This window comes from Oncorhynchus clarkii, chromosome 23 (assembly GCF_045791955.1).
Source record: "Oncorhynchus clarkii lewisi isolate Uvic-CL-2024 chromosome 23, UVic_Ocla_1.0, whole genome shotgun sequence".
In the NCBI taxonomy this organism is placed as follows: domain Eukaryota; kingdom Metazoa; phylum Chordata; class Actinopteri; order Salmoniformes; family Salmonidae; genus Oncorhynchus; species Oncorhynchus clarkii.
In genome coordinates this window covers 3,788,182-3,809,371 of record NC_092169.1, presented here as the reverse complement: position 1 = coordinate 3,809,371, position 21,190 = coordinate 3,788,182, and the positions used below count along the sequence as shown (strand labels likewise).

General features: G+C 41.9%; 1 protein-coding gene across 1 annotated transcript in view; it reads right to left on the bottom strand.

The window, feature by feature from the left end:
- Positions 1–21,190, bottom strand: part of LOC139381715 (deoxynucleotidyltransferase, terminal) — a 137,790-nt gene that overhangs the window by 83,504 nt on the left and 33,096 nt on the right. Inside the window, exons 4-7 of the mRNA XM_071125441.1 lie at positions 19,370–19,540; positions 15,109–15,180; positions 14,767–14,890; positions 13,960–14,092 (exon numbers count right to left, since the gene is read on the bottom strand). Coding sequence (XP_070981542.1) covers positions 13,960–14,092; positions 14,767–14,890; positions 15,109–15,180; positions 19,370–19,540 — 500 coding nt within the window. The remainder of the gene's footprint in view (positions 1–13,959; positions 14,093–14,766; positions 14,891–15,108; positions 15,181–19,369; positions 19,541–21,190) is intronic.

Sequence of the window (21,190 nt, the reverse complement as noted above, 5' to 3'; positions counted from 1 at the left end):
GGGATCTGTGATAACATCACTGCAAATAAACACAGCACCTTATTGACACCTCAGTCTTTTCACACTCTGAAGTGGCAGACAGCTTTTTCTGTATCTCTTTTTAATCTTCCTTGTTACCCTCCTTCCACAGCTGTCCTCTCCATAAAGGTGAACGTCACAAGCATCAAATCACTAACGCCAACAAATCCTCACAAACTTCTCCAACTGAAGTGTCATCAAGGCTATGGGCTATAGATTGTGCAGGAGTGCAGATTCTCAGAAACTTTGAATGGCAAATGATTATTGTCTATGCTAGGTGGAGATTTTCTTTTAGACAGAGGCTGCGTTTCCAAAGGTAACCGCCCCGTTCCACCCCCTCCCGCCCCCTGGAAGTCCCAGTATTACGTTCTGCGCATGTGTTTCTTTACCTCTACCTAATGCACACATTTGTGACTTGTTTCAGGAAATTAGGCCTATGTCGCACGTCACTACTTCACAGGAGTGGCATTTGAATTGTCTTCTGGAACATATGAACTTTCATGTGCCTTAATAACAAACTTGTATGTCATCCATAAATATGAATAAAATTGTTAAATTACGAGCCTAGTAGGTTTAGCCACGGAAAAAGGAAGGGACCTTCCCGCTAGCCATGACTGGCTGAGATAATGGATGGGCAGGACATGCCGGGAGATGAGTTTGGATTAGTCTGCCATGTAGCATGCTTCTGTCTATAACATGAGGTGTTCAGTATGTGTTGACAGTCCTTTCTACTGCGCCGTTTCGCAACAACATTGATGCCCAGAATTTAGCAGCCGCTATCGACAGATCAATTGGAAAAAGTGATGGGCTACTTTCTGCACCCACCACGGTCAGTGTGGACCGGCGTGACTTGACACAATGCTGGCCAAACAAGATGTTTTTCCAAGTCTGCCGTGAAGCGTTCATCCACATATACGGACAGGTAAGAGTCTAGCTACATTTTCAGATATAAGTTTCTAATTTTGTCAGAAAGTAGTTTTTATTGTAAGTTAAAGAATACTGTTAGTTAGCTAGCAAACGTTGGCTTGCTGGCTCGCTAGCTAACGTTACGTGTTTGATCTGTGTAGTAATATTATTCAAATCAGAAATCCATTTTCATTGCTAGTTATTACCTAAGCTTAGCAAGCTAACACTGAACCTAGTTTGGTAGCTGCACATTTATACCACAGCTATGACAATGATGTATATGGGACAGCTATGACAATGATGTATTGGTAGTAGTATGAGTTGGGATTATGGCAGTTCATTGTTTAGCTAGCTAGCTACATGTCTAAACAAAAAACTGCACTTCGAACACGATCCATCAAACTAGCCAGGTGTGTCTGGGTGTGATTACAACCATCTATTGTATTTAATGAACATGTGTACATGGCTAGACAATAGTCACCCATCAATAGTCATCCAATTAGCTAGATGTGGCTGGGGGGTGGTTATAGAATTTCCTTCACATGACCCATCAATTTAGACAAGTGTGTCGATTAAGCATCATCTAGTAATGATAAAATATTTATTAAATATTTTTATCTGGACACTTTATGTTTTTGATATTGCTGCTATGCAAGTAACCACTTCACTAGAACACCCCACTAAGCTACAATCCCAACACACCACATACAAAAACCCATGCCACACCCTGGCCTGACCAAAATAAATGAAGATAAACACAAAATACTTTGACCAGGGCGTGACAATGTTCTCTCGCCAGTCGATGGTTCGATTATGAACTTCAGGGGGTCACCTGGCTCGAAGAACAACTCTATAGCAACCAGTCATGATGCAAATTAGATTATGGTATTTGCTTTTTGAACTACTTCCAGACCTGGGTTCAAATACAACTGGAAATAATTTAGATGTGCTTGCTTCAGCTTGCAATGGAACCAATAGAAAAGTCCCAAAAGTGCAAACCCTGCCCACCCGAGAATCCAGGCAGGTAAAAAGGTCACCCAGGTCTGGCTGCTTTAGATTGTTTCTCTCTTCCATTGAGCTTTGAATACTTGAAATCTCTTCCTCATACCCTGCAAACAATAATGAGTCGTTGTGGCGTCCCGGGATATTACGAAATGATCACTTAAAGTCATCAGGATGTTGTGTCATGGTCCCCTGGAGATTTTGTCTAGTTCCCGGTTGGTCCCAAGGAACATCCCCAAGGACGATTTTAGGACATTCTTGGAAAGTTGTGTCATGGTCCCCTGAAGGTTTTGTCTAGTTCCCGGTTTGTCCCGGGGACATCCCTGAGGACATATTTAGGACTTTCTTGGGATGTTGGATCATGGTCCCTTGCAGGCTCCCTCAAGGTTTTGGGATTTTGTGTAATGAAGGTTTTTGTCTAGTTCCAGGTTTGTCCCGGGGATGTCACCTGATGGTCGCAAAGAAACCTTCTCCCAACAAACAAACAGAATGTTCTACCCAGGGCACGTGCACCGTAGTTTCCTAACACATCACTCCTTGATACTGTTGCCAAGCCCATCAAGGCTCTGATTGGTGAACCACTGATCCAGTCACAGCTCTTTACACACAAAGAGTGCTTTTAACTTACATATTTAGCACACTTTGACATAAATGATTAGATTCTGTATGTTTATTCATACAATAATTATTATTTATTATAAACTGGGTAGTTTGGATACTGGATGCTGATTGGCTATAACAGCATTTGTATGTGAGACTGTATCATGACTATGATGTTTATCCTTTTCACCTTGATATCATTGCACATTTTCACCTCAATAAAATGCCTGCATCAACAATAGTTCAACATGCCAATGTAGAAAATAAGCGTTTAGAAAAAAGGGATACATTGTGAGTTTGGGAATACAACAACAACTGAGCTGAACATCATCCTACGGGACTTTTATAGTTCAGTGAGAAACATGAACAGCGAAGAATATGGAATTAGCAGCTACGCTGGACACAGAGCTCGTTTGAACCGACATATCAACGACGCCCCTCTCAGTCTGGCATGGAGTATACAAAAGGACACGAATTCACAACAAGCAACAATGCTGCCAAAGACTGCAAAAAAAGCTGCCTCTTCGCAGATTTAAATAAACCACTGCTTCCGAACCACCATGATCCAGAAACTGCTGGAAGCTTGACTAGAGGCATGATAAATATTGTCTGTCATAGGACACAGATACTCAACATCTTCAAAATTACCGGAGGCCAAATCTGGAAGCGAGGAGGTGGTGGAGCACTTACTGTTCTCTGACAACACATCAGCAGCTCCCCCAGCTAAAATAACCGCATTCATTTCCAGCAGCGTGGCACCAAAAACAAACGATTACATGGGGAAGCCATCAACAAATGATAACATGGGACAATTTTTCATCCAGATCAACATTAATAAATAATTGCCATGTCTTTGTCACTCTAGAAGTAGCGCTAATGCTCGGTTTTTGCATACATTTAATGTAAGCTTGCGAGCTAGCCTGTGGTTATGTTGCAATGCAGCCAGTCTAGCAATAAGACTTTTGACCGGACTACCTTTTCTGGCGGAATGTATTTATTATGAATTGATTTCTTAAAGCAACATTTTCAATTTACATGTGTAGTTCCTTGCCTTTCTGTGTTGGCAACCGGTATATAAAAACAATAAGGTACCTCGGAAGTTAGTTTTTTCTTGGCTCATTGCTCTCTAGTGACTCCTTGTGGCAGGCCGGGTGCCTGCAGGCTGACTTCGGTCGTCAGTTGAACACTGTTTCCTCCGACACATTGGTGTAGCTGGCTTCCAGGTTAAGCGAGCAGGTGTTAAGAAGTGTGGCTTGGCGGGTCATGTTCCGGAGGACACATGACTCGACCTTCGCCTCTCCTGAGCCCGTTGGGGAGTTGCAGCGATGAGACAAGATCATAATCACGAATTTGGGGAGAAAAAGGGGGTAAAAATTACCACAAAAAAATACAGGGGACCATGACACTGCTTCCCAAGAACATTCAGGGAAACATGACACAACCTCCCAAGAACATCCTAAAACATCCTAAAACGTCCTCGGGGATATGTGAGTTCCAAAATGAGATTGTTACACAACAGGACTGCCCTAAAACCAAGGCACGCTCTCTGTTAATTATCTATAGGCTATGTTCAACTTGTCAATTCCCATGATCTTCTAACAGCAGTTTGAATTGAGGTATGTTCTGCCTCCTCATTAATTCACATAAAAAAAGCCCATTTCACTGTGGCGGATCATTTACATTTTAGGCTTGCTATGCTAATGTAGGGTGAGAATTATCTAGATGAGCCAGACAAATTTTGCGAAGTACTCCACCAGTGCTTCAGTCAGAACAGAATCTGGCAGAACTTTTCCTCCTAGTGCATTTTCCAGTTGGCGCCTGTATTGCGTTCATTGTCGTTTTCCTTACTAATAATTACTGTGTGTGTTTCTATCAAAGTGCCTTATTACATTATCATAATACAATTTATATATATTGTGTTGTCATTTTTACTGTAGCACACCATATTTATGTATAGGGCATAATGTATTCCTTTATAACAGCGGACACACAAGGTACTGATTTCATAACCTTTATGGTGTTATACTCAATTGTGCTTATGTAGTAAAAAAATAAAATAATTAGTTCTGTTAAACAATGCTAATGGCGTCAATGCAGTATTAGCTTGTGTTGTATCCTATTGCCGCTTTCAAAACAACTGGGAACTCTGACTTCCGACTTCAGTGCGTTCAAGACAACTAGGAACTCTGGAAAAAACTAGCTCCAACTGGGAAAACTCGGAATTCCAAAAGGGAACTCAGGCCTCTGTCTAGAGCTCCAACTTTCCGACCTGAAGATCGCAGACATCATGATTTGACCGTACTTTTCTGAGTTCCCAGTTGTCCGGAAAGCATCATAAACACATTATTTGAAGCTACCCTGGTCTTACCGTGACCATTGCATTAGCCTGTGTATTAATTTGGCCTGCATAGCTCTGTCCTGCCCTACACTGTTCGTACTTGTAATATTGTTTTATTTCTATATCTTGATATTTTATTCTAATTAGCAATAATTCCTCTTTATTCTGTACTTTCAGAAACCACACACACACACACACACACACACACACACACACACACACACACACACACACACACAAAGCTGTTTATCATGTCTGCCTTATCCACTGCCCCCATTTTGTAATTATAGCTAAGCGCACACTCTCCCATCAGGTGGTCCACCCCTGTGGCTCTCTCTTCTCCTGTAGCTCCAAGGTATAGTGATTGGTCTCCTCCACTATGTCTCCCACCAGCTCCTCTGTCAGAAAAAGTTTGGAGCACTCTGCTTCAGAGGGAGATGGCCAGGGGCTTTGCACTCCAGACTGGGACTAGTCAAAGCCAACAGCAGGGCCAAGAGGGGTGAAATGATGTGATTGGCTGCCAGTGTGGTGATACTGATGATGTGTTTCCACAGATGGTTTGTTTACTGTATGTTTTACCCTGGAAACTAATGTGACCCTGTAGAAACTAACGTGACTCCGTAAAGACATTTGTTATTATAAGAAGCTAAAATGTTGAGTAAAATACCTGTAAAAGTAATATATTGGAATATTCTGTTAATTAATTGTGAAAGCACTGTTTTCCTATTGAGATGTAATGCATTGGAAATTGTACACTGTCTCTTCAAAAAAGAACATCAAGTTGAGAATTCCATCATGCAAGAGGTCAGTCAGTTCCGTGATTGCTATCATAGAAGACCTACACTACTAAAACAAAAGATGTAGTAATTTAACCAAGCCCCTCATATAAAGTTGCCAAAACAAAGATGGACTGGAGTTGTCAGTCATTTCAAGGGTGTTTCCGGTCTAAAACAAAAATCAAGACGTGAAAATGTTCAAATACCTACAAGAGAAGACTGCAATGGGAAGAAATACATAGCTAGCTAGCAAGCATGATCCTGTGGTGGATTTGTTGCAGGGAGGAGAGAGAAACTACCAACCGTTAGTTGATGTACTCTTGTTTTCTAGCTGTGAACAATCCAAGTAAAGGATAAAAATGTAATCAGAAAGGGAAAATGTTGTAGTTGAAATTGAGAAGAAATTGCCTGAGTGAGTGAGCTGAAAGAAAATATGCGAGAATCTGAAACTAAAAATTCGTGAGGACATTGCAAATTCATCTAATTTGTTTGAGAAGAGCTATGATTCAGTACTTAGAGAGAGATGTATCTTTCATTGAACTAGGAAAGTCAGTTAAGAACAAATTCTTATTTACAATGACGGCCTACCTCAGCCAAACCCTGATGACGCAATTGTGACTCCCAATCATGGCCGGACATGATACAGCCTGGATTCAAAACCAGGGACTGTTGACCACTGGGACCGCTTGGACAGAGAAGCAGTGCCTTAGACCGCTGAGCCACTCGGGAGATGAGGTTACTCAGGTGAAAGATCAGGGACTTGCAGTGCTTTTGGCAGTAAATTATCAGATTGACAGCTTGGGAAACGTGGGTGATGTTGTTGAAGATGCATCAGTACATCAGGATGGGGATCATGGGCAGCCGGTTGTGGTTGACGCCCTCTTGTGGCGGATGATAGTACTACTGCTACAGGCATTTCTTCTCACAAACCAGCCAGTGCAATTGTCAGATAATAACCCCAGACGAGTGCAGGTGTACACCCCACGTACATAAAATAGTTCTGAATCAGTAGTCAGATTGGTGAAGTTGGCCAGAAGGATACATTGAACTTCAACAGTCTTGAGATGCAGATTGAAAGATCTGAAAAAAGTCTATGTTGAAGGTAAAATTGTTGAAGCTGTCATTCAGTCGATCGCTCCAGAGGTTAAACTGAAATGCTACCTAGAAAGCAGAACTGAGTTGACACTGAACACATTGAGACAAATACTTAGAACTCAAGAACCCAAAGAAACACCTATTCAGTTCTTAGTGCATACAATGGGCATCAGACAGAAAGTCTTCTTTGCATCAGAACGAGCTAAAGCTGGATTTCAGTACAACCCAAACACAGTTCTTGCAGACAGTGATGACAGGTCTCCAAGATGACGTGATATCTGGAGATCTCAAGCCTTGCTTACAGGACCCAAATGTGAAGGACGAGACATTACTGGAGAAGATGAATACTGTCTACAGTCTGGAGATGGAAAAGAACATCAAGATGTCAGCCTTATTGAAGAGCAAAGAAGCTAAAGTAGTTGCAGTTCAGGAAGAGGAGAAAGATTGCACAGAACAGGCCAGTGGTCTTAGGAAGGAGAATGGTCACGCACCTAAACTAAATACACTGATTGAGAAGCTTAAAGCTGGAAACAAAGCCATCTGTGATACTCTTCAATACCTCACCACAGAAGTAGCCAGCCTTTCTCAGACCAATAGGACAAAGATAGGGAAGTACCACTCCAGCCACGTACAAAATAATATACTCTGATGGTGGTGATGGTAAAAGCAAACCAAGATGCTGTCAACAGTGTGAAGAGTCCAACCCTGATGGAAGAAATGGGCACTGTTACAAATGTGTCAGTAATGAACACTTTGTGGAGGCTGTCATAAACGAAGAGAGAATACTGCAACTAAACTCAGCAAAAAAAGAAACGTCCTCTCATTGTCAACTGCGTTTTTTTCAGCAAACTTAACATGTGTAAATATTTGTATGAACATAACAATATTCAACAACTGAGACACATACTGAACAAGTTCCACAGACATGTGACTAACATAAATGGAATAATGTGTCCCTGAACAAAGGGTGGGGGGGTTCAAACCCAAAAGTAACAGTCAGTACCTGGTGTGGCCACCAGCTGCATTAAGCACTGCAATACAGCTCCTCCTCATGGACTGCACCAGATTTGCCAGTTCTTGCTGTGAGATGTTACCCCACTATTCCACCAAGGCACCCGCAAGTTCCCGGTCATTTCTCAGGGGAATGGCCCTAGCCCTCACCCTCCATTCCAACAGGTCCCAGATGTACTCAATAGGATTGAGATCCGGGCTCTTCACTGGCCATGGCAGAACACTGACATTCCTGTCTTGCAGGAAATCAAGCACAGAAGGAGCAGTATGGCTGGTGGCATTGTCATACTGGAGGGTCATGTCAGGATGAGCCTGCAGGAAGGGTACCACATGAGGGAGGAGGATGTCTTCCCGCTAACACAAAGCATTGAGATAGCCTGCAATGACAACAAGCTCAATCCGATGATGCTGTGATACACCGCCCCAGACCATGACGGACCCTCCACCTCCAAATCGATCCCGCTCCAGAGTACAGACCTCGGTGTAACGCTCATTCCTTCAACAATAAACGTGAATCTGACCATCACCCCTGGTGAGACAAACTCGCGACTAGTGACGGTGGGTTTGTGCCCATAGGCGGTGTTGTTGCCGGTGATGTCTGGTGAGGACCTGCCTTACAACAGGCCTACAAGCCCTCAGTCCAGCCTCTCTCAGCCTATTGCGGACAGTCTGAGCACTGATTGAGGGATTGTGCGTTCCTGGTGTAACTCGGGCAGTTGTTGTTGCCATCCTGTACCTGTCCCGCAGATGTTTGGATGTACCAAACCTGTGCAGGTGTTGTTACACGTGGTCTGCCACTGCGTGGACGATAAGCTGTCCATCCTGTCTCCCTGTAGTGCTGTCTTAGCCGTCTCACAGTATGAACATTGCAATTTATTGCCCTGGCCACATCTGCAGTCTTCATGCCTCCTTGCAGCGTGCCTAAGGCATGTTCACGCAGATGAGCAGGGATCCTGGGACACTTTCTTTTGGTATTTTCCCAGAGTCAGTAGAAAGGCCTCTTTAGTGTCCTAAGTTTTCATAACTGTGACCTTAATTGCCTACCGTCTGTAAGCTGTTAGTGTCTTAACGACCGTTCCACAGGTGCATGTTCATTAATTGTTTATGGTTCATTGAACAAACCCTTTACAATGAAGATCTGTCAAGTTATTTGGATTGTTGCGAATTATCTTTGAAAGACAGGGTCCTGAAAAAGGGATGTTTGTTTTTTTGCTGAGTTTACAAGCAAGATTGAGATTACTCTCACTAAAACATGTGCAGCTGAAACAGAGAGACAGTTGCCACTTTCAAGGAAGCAAGAGAGAGCTGCCAAGTTGTTAGGACAAATATGTCTAGTCCAGTGCTCTCTTGACAGAATCAACACCTTGTTGATAACAGTTGTCCCCGACGTGATATAGTGGTTGTAGGCCTAGCTACTCCCTCTACAGACAATATTAGAAAGATAAACAAACCATCTGGCGACAAATCATCAGTAATTTTATCACACGGGCATCTTGTATCAATAAATCACTATCAGAAAATGGTTTGTGTGGTAATCATTTCTTTATTTATTGTTTTTTCAAGGTTTCAAGTACCAGTGACAATTCATGCATTCCGATTCTTGCATAGATTGTAATGGATGCATATGATGTGTGTAAAATATATATTTTTATTGTTGTATGGATTATGATGAGGTAATGGTAAGTTATTTTCCGGCTATGTGTGGAGCCATGTTTCTTGACATCATTCAATGTGGTCTGGGTGACACGTAAACGTCTGTCAGACCAAGGATGTTACAGCAAAATGAAGTGAAGGGATGGTTCACTCATCTTTCGAGTAAACTACCAGAAGTGAATGATGGTAGACGACACACCCACGTCACATTTAACATGCATACTGCAAGCAGACCCAACTCATCTGGTCACCTCTTATCTTTGGTTGACACAGAAAAACAAACATGGTGGCTCGCACAAACTCTATCCACCGTGAGATTATTTCAATCACTTGTGAGCTCACCCATGATGTGATGAATTGTAAATAGTAATTGGTATTAGCTAATACATATTATGCTTTCTATCAGCTGAGACTTGGCTAAATATGACGGCTTGTGTCAGCTCATTTTTACTCAGTTAGCGCTAGGACTAATGTAGCCTACATTTTCCGATGTGGATGAGAATTATGTTATGCTGTTGCTACTGTGAATGTCTGAACATTGAATCTCAAAATAAACTGCTCACATTGAGGACATAACCTTGTCAAGACTGAAAAATGTTCTAAGAAGAAACATTGGCCAGCTCAAAAGCTGCCGGTTGCTTCAATCGTTAACTAGACGTTCTGATGAAGTGTTCTAATCACACCGATTTGAGCATACGCTGCAGGGACCACTGTAGAATGATCACATCCCTGTGTTCATACACGTTAAAGGGCTAGACGAAACCTCCAGGGGACCATGACACAATGGTCCAAGGACGTTCAGGTTCAATGTTCCAAAAACATCCTAAAAACGTCCCCAGGTCATAAAGGTCCCCCTTAGAATGTTTCCTTGGGACCATTCTAAGGACTAGTAAAATAAAGGTCCTTCTAACAGACTAAAAAAGTCCTGACGTTGTCCCCAGTGACATACTGGGAACTAGACAAAGGTCCCCCAGAGAACGTTCCCTTCGGACAATCACACAACGTTCTTAGAACATTCTCAGAACTTCACATGAATAACATTGCGCCGAAACCCTTAGGAGACCTTGTAATGAATGCTCAGGGAGAAAATAGGGTAGATTCATGCGCAGAGAGCGGCAGATGTTTTTTAAGTTTATTAAGCCTTCACAGAAGGCAGGAATTGTGGTCACAGGCAGGCAATGGTCAAACACAGGTAGGCAGTCAAAAACAAACAATATCTCACAACCCTACAAAAAGAAAGAAATGAACTAAGTAGGGAGCTGATGAGACCAGGTGAGAAACGAACACAGGTGAAATCAATGAACAAAAATGAAAGACAGGGCTACGTTCCAGAACACAAAGAAACAGGGCTACGTCCAAGAACACAAAGAAAAAGAACACAAGGTTGACTAAGAAAAGAAAAGCAGAACCTTACAGACCTACTGGGAATGTCACTGAATGTCCTCAGGACGTCCCCAGTTTTCTGGGTAATAAACACATCTTGTAGCTGCAAATCAATAAAATAAATCAGCTACAGTTCCTCCTCTCAACTCCAATCATGTTAACTACCCATGATGCTTTAATCACTTTTTAATCTCCCCCTCTTCCCCCCAGTGAAGACGATATTTACATAATCAATTATCATTCCAGCTGTCATCCCTCCATAGGGTGCAAGAGTCATGGGACATTTACAGCTGTTTCCAGAAGATCAACCACACTTGAGCGGAGAGGTTATTGGTACACAGGCCTATGTGGGACGAAAATGCTAATCGATTCAGTATGCTAGTGTGGCTGCCCAGAGCGTTACAAAGAACTATACTTCCACCATTTATTATTGAGGGAAGTATCCACAGTGAGGTGACTGGAATCTTTATAGAAATAGCCTGGGGGGGTGGGGAGTGGGACATCCTAAAAAGTAGAAAAAGTAGAAGAAAAAAAAAACTACATTTGAAGAAAAAGAAATCAGTGTGTTTCTCTTTCCACCGATTTTACCTACTGTGTGTAAAGGATTATACTGTATTATCAAGGACTATACTGTACTGTCAGAGAGAGAGAGAGAAAGAATGAGAGAGAGAGAAAGGGAATGAGAGAGGGATATAGAGAAAGAAAGAGAGAGATGGTTGGGGGATGACAACAGAGAACAAGGAGATTAGGTTGGAGTCATTAAAACTCGTTTTTCAACCACTCCACATAGTCCTTGTTAACAAACTATATATTTGGCAAGTCGGTTAGGACATCTACTTTGTGCATGACACAAGTAATTATTCCAACAATTGTTTACAGACAGATATTTCACTTATAATTCACTGTATCACAATACCAATGGGTCATAAGTTTACATACACTAAGTTGACTGTGCCTCTAGACAGCTTGGAAAATTCCAGAAAATGATGTCTTGGCTTTAGAAGCTTCTGATAGGCTAATTGACATAATTTGAGTCAATTGGAGGTGTACCTGTGGATGTATTTCAAAGCTTACTTCAAACTCAATGCCTCTTTGCTTGACATCATGGGAAAATAAAAAAAAATCAACCGAAGCCTCAGAAAAACAACTGTAGACCTCCACAAGTCTGGTTCATCCTTGGGAGCAATTTCCAAACGCCTGAAGGTACCATGTTCATCTGTACAAACAAAAGTACACAAGTATAAACACCATGGGACCACGCAGACGTCATACCGCTCAGCAAGGAGATGCGTTCTGTCTCCTAGAGATAAACATACTTTGGTGCGAAAAGTGCAAATCAATCCCAGAACAACAGCAAAGGACCTTGTGAAGATGCTGGAGGAAACAGGTACAAAATAATCTATAGCCACAGTCAAACAAGTCCTATATCGACATAACCTGAAAGGCCGCTCAGCAAGGAAGAAGCCACTGCTCCAAAACTGCCATAAAAAAAGCTGGTGACAAAGATCGTACTTTTTGGAGAAATGTCAACTGGTCTGATGAAACAGAAATAGAACTGTTTGGCCATAATGACCATCGTTATGTTTGGAGGAAAAAGAGGGATGCTTGCAAGCTGAAGAACACCATCCCAACCGTGAAGCACGGGGGTGGCAGCATCATGTTGTGGGGGTGCTTTGCTGCAAGAGAGACTGGTGCACTTCACAAAATAGATGGCATCATGAGGTAGGAAAATTATCTGGATACATTGAAGCAACATCTCAAGACATCAGTCAGGAAGTTAAAGCTTGGTCGCAAATGGGTCTTCCATATGGACAATGACCCCAAGCATACTTCCAAAGTTGTGGCAAAATGGCTTAAGGACAACAAAGTCAAGGTATTGGAGTGGCCATCACAAAGCCCTCACCTCAATCCTATAGAAAATATGTGGGCAGAACTGAAAAAGAGTATGCGAGCAAGGAGGTCTACAAACCTGATTCATTTCACCCAACTTATTGTGGGAAGCTTGTGGAAGGCTACCTGAAACATTTTAACCAAGTTAAACAATTTAAAGGCAATGCTACCAAATACTAATTGAGTGTATGTACACTTCTGACCCACTGGGAATGTGATGAAATAAATAACATCTGAAATAAATCATTCTCTCTCTACTTTTACTCTGACATTTCACATTCTTAAAATAAAGTGGTGATCCTAACTGACTTAAGACAAGGATTTTTACTAGGATTAAATGTCAGGAATTGTGAAAAACTGAGTTTAAATATATTTGGCTTAGGTGTATGTAAACTTCTGACTTCAACTGTAAGTGTTACAGACCGTTGGCTAACCAGCAGCAGGCCTGTCATTCCCGTAGAGAAGAGAAGCGCATGTCCTTATGGCAGACTGCTCTTGCATTATTTAACACCACACCACCACATTTTTACACCACCATAGAGCCCAGAGCTCCGAACTCACTGAAGCACACTGTGCCACACATAAATAGAGCACAACGGAAATTGACATAAAGAGTCTCCCTTTGTAGCCGCCTAGCCAGCAATTTATGTGAATGTAGCTACTGTAGTAATTACTGTAGGGCACCATATATGCTTGATGCTTCTATACACACTCTTCTCTCTTCTCTCTTGGCAGGAACTAACGAACCATGTATGTCATAAAGCATGTAGAATGAACTCCTTGTGCATAACAGATATTGGAGTAAGTCAAGGCAGATCCAATTTATTTCTCTATCACTTTTTCACAAGCACATGCACACACATGCATGTGCACGCACAAATATGCACACACACACACAAATTACAGAGGGGATTTCCTAGACTCGAGGGAATCCCCACTATGTAATGTGTGTGTGTGTGTGTGCGTGCGTGCGTGTGCATGTGTGTGTGCTTGTGAAAAAGTCAGAGAGAATAAATTGGACAGCTAGGGGGGTCATGGAGCCGCTCATGGTTTGTATCGTTCTTAAAAAAATAAAAATGGGCTCAATAATATTAGAAATATAGTTCATTTAATGTTCCAAGTGTCATTTGATTCCTGCAACAGTGGGGTTGTATTCATCAGACAACAACAAGGAACTAAGACTATTGCATACTGTACAGACAGTGTTGCATTTGGCCTACTATGTCAAACTCTACAAACACTCAAATACATGTACACTGACAAGCTGAGACAAGAGGTGTACTGTACCTGCGAAAGCCACCTGTCAGAGCCAGTGTAGCATCGGGTGCGATCCAGTGGACTGTCTCTTCGATGATGCATCCAACAGCTTTGGCCTCGGCTTTACTGACAGCCTTGGAGATGTCACTGTAATACAGGAAACCTGAAGGGAAAATGTCAAAATCGGTCTGTCTGAAGTGGGCAATAGCTGCAGTAGAATTGTGGAGGATGTACAGTATAGTAATTTACCTGTAATTTTGGAAGTATTCAATAATTTTGTGGATGTTCATAACATGTCAAATATATAATGAAATAACAATAAATATGAACTAGAATCACAAAGCTGTTAAATATTCTCCTGAGTATAACCTATCAACTTAGTGAATACTTTTGCTGTTTAATATGAAGATTTCAACATGGAATATATTTGATGTTTTAAACGTGCTGATGTAAAGCTACATGAAACTTATCATGCTGCATGACATACTCATGTGCAAATTAAATGTCTCATACATGGGGAATGCATTTAACACTGCACACCTAAGTGCTAAAGCTCTCTGAGCCCCCCAAAAAATACAATTAAGAGTGAGAATATAACCTAATTGATGTTCAAGGACTACAGATATTACTCTAAATTCATGTGACAATAAGAAATATGCTATTTTCTCTCTCCTGACTTGCCCTCCACTTCTGTACTCGCCTCGCCTTTCCTCTCTACCTTTCTCCTCCACTCTTCCGAGTTGACAATCATGGATGTTTCAAAAGATATACTGTATATACATGTATGTTGTGATATCAAAAGAAAGAGAAGAGGTTGTGTGCCACTCCTGTTTATACCAGCTCTCTGCATCCTGTTCAACTGGATGTTGGGCTCGGTCAAAATCTCCTGGAGTGAGCGCAGCCCTCTGCGGTACCACTTCTCAGCTGTTTTGGGCCCAACCCCGAACACACTGGTGAACAGCTGGCAGGGGAGGACAGATGTACTCAAGAGAACATATTGTCAGATTGGACCTCTTTGGGAGGCGGAATTACTTGTACTTGTACTATTTAAATACTTAATGGCAGCATTTGTAAGGTGTATACAATGATCATTTGGTGGAAATGTACAGGAAATAAAAGCTATGGTATGTCTATGACTTCAAAAGGAATTTCAAAATAAGTTCCTTTTGAGCTACTTACCTTAAGTGCTTGATATCGTTCATCACACCGTATCTCTTCAACTTTAAAAGAGCGGCCAAATGTAAGGATCTCCTGTGGGAAATCAAGTAGACTACATTAATATATTGATTTTACCTGCCAAACTGCTGGGAAGTTCTAAATAATTTCTCTAAAAACAGTTGTATAGCTTGAGTAATTGCTTTTCATTTAAGAACAGATTATACTTCAATCAAGTACCCCTTTGATGCTCATTTCCATTCCTATTCTATAAATGATATATTTGGTATGGTATATTTAAGCATCGGATTAATTCCATAATAGCTGTAATGAAAAGCTCAGGATGTTATATTCCACAGCTCCAAATGTTTGTTTTGAACAGGCTTTGTTCCCGAGCCTAATAGTGTTCTCCTCTCTGGGGAGCAGGACTAATTTGCTGGTCACATTTTAAGTGTCTCCATATCACATTTATCAAAGGGTGTAGTAAAGGGATCATCAACTAGATTCAGCCGATTCGGGATGATTTTTTTCTCGAGCGCATGTTCAGGGGGCCAGAACATAATTACAAATGATTACAGAAAAGCTAAATTACCGCAATAAGATAGAAAACAGATATTTCAATATTTGACTAAAACATAATTATTTTCAACCCTGCTTACATTTGCAAATGTTCACATACTATATATCTCTCTATTATGCGTGGGAATACTTTGGAACAGATTTCCAAAATTAAAATCACTTAATGTCCAACATTAAAAAAAGATTGATGAAAAAAAGTATCAATATTGTTTGTTTAGAAAATGTGGAGGGGCCAAAACAAAATCGTCCCGCAGTCCACCTGTTGGGGGACCCAGGTGTAGGATTAACACTCCAAACAACATCACAATTATCTAATAGAACCATAATTGGTCATCTCAGAGGACACAGCTCGTGGAGAAGCGTTTACCAGTTTGAGGTTAATATTGTAACAATGAACAGCAGCTAAGACCTGAAAGTAGAATATACTTTTCTGCCTAGAGTTCACTGCTCAATGCTGGTAATCAACTGTCAAGCCAAGGCCAACCCTCCTCAAGCTCAGGGATATTGCTCTGACACACGTTCTCATTGGGGTGCACACACACACACACATGGTTCAGCACTACCACTGCCTCGGTGCTCACTACTAGCTAGTTGGTTTTTAGCTTTTTCCTCTCTGATGTTCACTCAACAATACTCGACTCAGTGGTTGCTTACTGGGTGTCACTCCGATGTCCACGGACATGTGAAACGTTTGGGCTTCACTCTTTTTAGTTTCACTTTGTTTTGTATCATGTCACTGGTTTAGCTTTTTTGATTGTGTTCTGTAAGGAGCCACTATGAGAAGTAGGTTAGTTAATGACGGACTCTCAGCGAACACCTATATCAGGCAAAATGACAGTATGAGTGGGAATCCTTTTTTACTTAACATAAAGAATTGTCATCCTTTTGGATAAAGACTGTGTCTGAGCTTTGAGAGGTTAGCTGTCAGTCCTCTCTCTCTTCTTTCTCACCATGCATTTCGTATTGAGACGTTGCCTGAATTTCAGACCTGCATGGATTTGCCCATAGATCTCACCCAGCTGTGGCTTAGCATTCAATTCAAATAGGCATTCTCTGACACTCTACAGCCTGCAACGATTTCTGCCCTGAAGATGTTTGTGAACGTGTGTTCAGGGAGGGTGGGGTGGATTGACCCGATGTGACAGGACAGTCTTCTCAAAAGTGTGTGTGTGTGTGTGTGTGTGTGTGTGTGTGTGTGTGTGTGTGTGTGTGTGTGTGTGTGTGTGTGTGTGTGTGTGTGTGTGTGTGTGTGTGTGTGTGTGTGTGTGTGTGTGTGTGTGACTGCGTGTGTGACTGCACAGATGTTACATGGACTGCAGCTGAAGTCTGAAATGTGTATGTATGTGCATGCACAAGTGTATATGGGTGATTCTACAGAAGTGGTGCAAATTGCAGTCCCACCATTAAAAAATGGTATGTTCTAATTCAATTCAAGGCAATAACAAACATACTATAAGATGAATATAGTCATTGTTTATACACCTATTTCTATTGTATTTAACTAGGCAAGACAGTTAAGAACAAATTCTTATTTTCAATGATGGCCTAGGAACAGTGGGTTAACTGCCTTGTTCAGGGGCAGAAGAGCTTTAACTTGTCATCTCAGGGATTCAATCTTGCAACCTTTTGGTTACTAGTCCAAAGCACTAACCACTAGGCTACTTGCTAGCCTAAGAACAGTGGGTTAACTGACTTGTTCAGAATGACAGATTTTTACCTTGTCAGTTCAGGGATTCGATCTTGCAACCCTTCGGTTACTAGTCCAACGCTCTAACCACTAGGCTACTTGCCGGGGGTTGGCTAGCCCAAACCTGACTCCTAAACTACATGTTTGAAAAGAAAGCTATACATTTTTTGAGTATAACTAACACTATTATTTTAATAGAACATATTGAGTGTTTTTTTTTATTACATTGATATATACTGATTAGTAGTTTTGTTTATTCATAAACATCTTTCTGAGGGAACCTCCGGTCAGGCAATTGAAGTTAAGAGAGGCTCCCAATTAAACTTTTAATTTTAACATTTAACATGCCAAATCAAGTTTTCCAATTGACATATTGTTTGGCTATTTTCTTCAAAGCACTTTTTCTGGTGCCATGGTCAAAACCAACCTGAAGAGAACTGCTATGACCAACGCATCCACGAAGGACAACTCAAGTGTTTGAGCACTGAAAATGGCTGCCACAGCCAGCCCTGCTGCTGCAGAGACCTTGTCTATGACCACACCTGTAGCTGAGCTAGCTAAAGAGCAAAGTAGCCTAAAAGAGGATGTGGCTGCTCTCGTCAGCACCTTGCTGGCACCTCTCCAAACTTCCATTGATGCATTTTGAGAAACAGTCAACACTTTTGGGCAATGTCTCACTACAATGGAAGGTTCCACCACGGACAACACTGAGCGGGTTGTCGAACTGGAGAAGGCTGTCACCCGTCTGAAAACAGACAACGCAGCTCTGCTATCGAAGGTAGATTCGTTGGAAGTGATGATGTCTTTGTCAAGCCGCCAGACCTCGTGTCACAGGGTGGTGAAAGTGCACAATGATCTTGATGCTCCTTTCCAATAAATATTGAGGGTCTTATTCTGGTGACATGATGATCGATGCTTGACTGCCTTTTGACCACAACAGAAATATTCTCGCTCTTATCCATAATAATGCCATCATGTAGACTAGCCTACCCACACAGCCTACCTGCACTGTATCTGTGAGCTGTTGGCTTAGAGAGAACGTGCCAAGACCAGAGTAGACACATTTGCTATTTAACACAACAGTTTTTGTGACAAAATCAGTAGAGTTGAAAATGCAACGGAAACATATTGAAATACATCGATTTTTAGTACATGAAAACCTACGCAGAAAAACTTGTATCTGTGCCATCATGGCATCTGTGACAGCATGTGCAACATCGTTGAAGCTATCATCCATTTTAAAGTGGCATGCGCCATGCTCTACCAACTGATCTACAGAGGACCAACATGTGGGTAGTGGACAAGTGCACACACTTCAGGAAAGAGTTAAAGTATTGAGATGCATAGCCAGCGGGGAGACTCCAATCTTCCAAGAGCCCAAACATTGACATCTATTTGGCCAAAACACAATGTGCTATACTGTACTGTACTGTACTGTACTGTACTGTACTTGAGTTTCTTACAAATGAAGAAAGGACCATTGATCTAGTGGTCTTGATCTTGAGACCACTTGAGACAACATAAATTTGGTCTTGAACTTATTACGGTCTCATCTCACTGAGTCTGGATCTTGGGACCAATGACCTGGTATAAATCTTTGTCTTGGCTCCTTTTATATTACCTTAGTCTTTGGTTTACAAACCGTAGGCAACTCAATTTGAAAAAGACAATACTCGCTGATCACTAAATGGTGGAAGCCCTCAATGGCAATGTCTATACTAAAACAAGTTAGATCCATCCAGAGTCCTCCATTTGTCTCTATGATTATTACTTGACACTAAAACGCCAGTTATTTTTCCAAAATAAATATAGGATAATTTAAACATTTAACATAATTAATTAGATGCATAAGTAATTCAATCAATCAGAAAGGTTCATTTTCATACAATCAAGACTGAACACTTCACAGAGAACAATATAGATTATATTTCTCTAGATTAAATGTTAAAGTTTAGAAAATAAATTTAAACAATAATGTTACTCTTTAGTTCATGTGGTACGCAGTGGAGATGATATTACCTCCATGACAGCCTTGGTGTGTTCCCCCAGGCAGGGGAGGCCCTGGATGGCCTTCAGACAGTGCACTGCTGACGGCAGACTCTTCAGGACTGAGGCTGCTTGACGGAATGCCAGGCATGGACCCTTACTTTCATTGAACTCAGAACTTTCAGCCAGCTCCTCCATCACATCCTACAGAGAAGAGGGGTGGATGGGAGAGAGAGAGAAGGAGAGAGAGAGAGAGAGAGAGAGAGAGAGAGAGAGAGAGAGAGAGGCACAATGAGAGGAGAGGGATGTGAGAAATATGAAGATGAGAAACAAAGATGAAAAGGGAAACCCAAAGGAATTGTGATATGAGGTCAGAGAAATAGAGGGATGGGAGAGGACAGAGAGAAAAACAAAGGGAGCGATAGTGTGGGGAAAGAGAGAGAGATATGTCAGGTGTGCACTCAAACATCAGATGCACTGACCCGTGGTGACAGCCAGACAGGGATCGGAGTACACAGTCCCCCTCTCTCCTTTCCCTCTCCTTCTTTACCCCCATCCATCTGTCTTCCCGCCGTGGTAGGCCCAGGCGCACAGGACTTCTACTGGATGACCGCACAGCGACATTTTGGTCGGTGTGCGCCAGAGAGGAACTGTCATTTTCCACTTGTTGACAAAAGGCTCCTCAGGGGCCTGCAGTGCTCTTTCCTTTCTGACACAACATGGTGGTTCAAACGAAAGTAAAGAGCAACTGTCGGGAGTTTTGCCTTTTGTTATTTTCAGAAGAAGGATTTGGCCGGGGGGAGGGGGCGGGTTTATGCATGAGCTGTCCCAGAGGACACCATGTTCCAGGGAAGAGAAGCTTCCTTACTCGATACCTATTGCTCTGCATTGATATACAGAACAGACTCGTGGTAAAAGTAGGTATGTATAGTGAGGTCCATAATTAATGGCACCCTTGATAAAGATTGCATGCTAAAAAATGGGAAATTATATTATTTTATACTAATCAAATTGCGAAGGTGATTTGAGAAGGAGATTTTGCTTAACAACCAATAAAACAAATAGGGATCAAAATTTCTGCTCCCTACTCTTGTGAGGATAAAAACACTGTGACTTTTTCGAAAATGTTTTATATGATTGGAGAACACACCTCTTTCCAGCTCCTGGATATCCTTTGTCTGCGCTTATGGACTGCCCTCTTGAAATCAGACCACCGATTTTCAATGGGGTTCAAGTCTGACTGTGGCAGAGGCAGCCAGGTTTTTGGCCACAAGTGGATCTTCCATCAAGACAATAACCCAAGCAAATATACAAATCTACAAAGAAATGGTTAATTGACCACAAAATCAATATACATAACCATCTCCCAATGTCTGTTGGAAAGCACCGTGAAGTCTAGCTTTTTGCCTGTGCTTAGTTCGAATCCGTTTATTTTTATCCAAAAAAACTCCCTAGTCCTTGCCAATGACAAGCATACCCATAACATGATGCAGCTACCACCATGCTTGAACATATGAAGAGTGGTACTCGGTCATGTGGTGTTGGATTTGCCCCAGGACATCAAGTCAATATCAGGTATCAAGTGCAGACATGTCGAATTGACTATGGTTTAATATTCCAACAGGGGCAGGCAAAAAAACAGGTCAAGGCAGGCAGGGGTCAGTAAACCAGAGGTGGGGCAAAGGTACAGGTCAGGGGCAGGCAGAGTGGTCAGGCAGGCGGGCTCAGAGTCAGGACAGGCAAGGGTCAAAACCAGGAGGGCGAGAAAAAGAGAGACTGGGAAAAGCAGGAGCTGATAACAAAAATGCTGGTTGCCTTGACAAACATGACGAACTGGCTACAGACAAACATAGA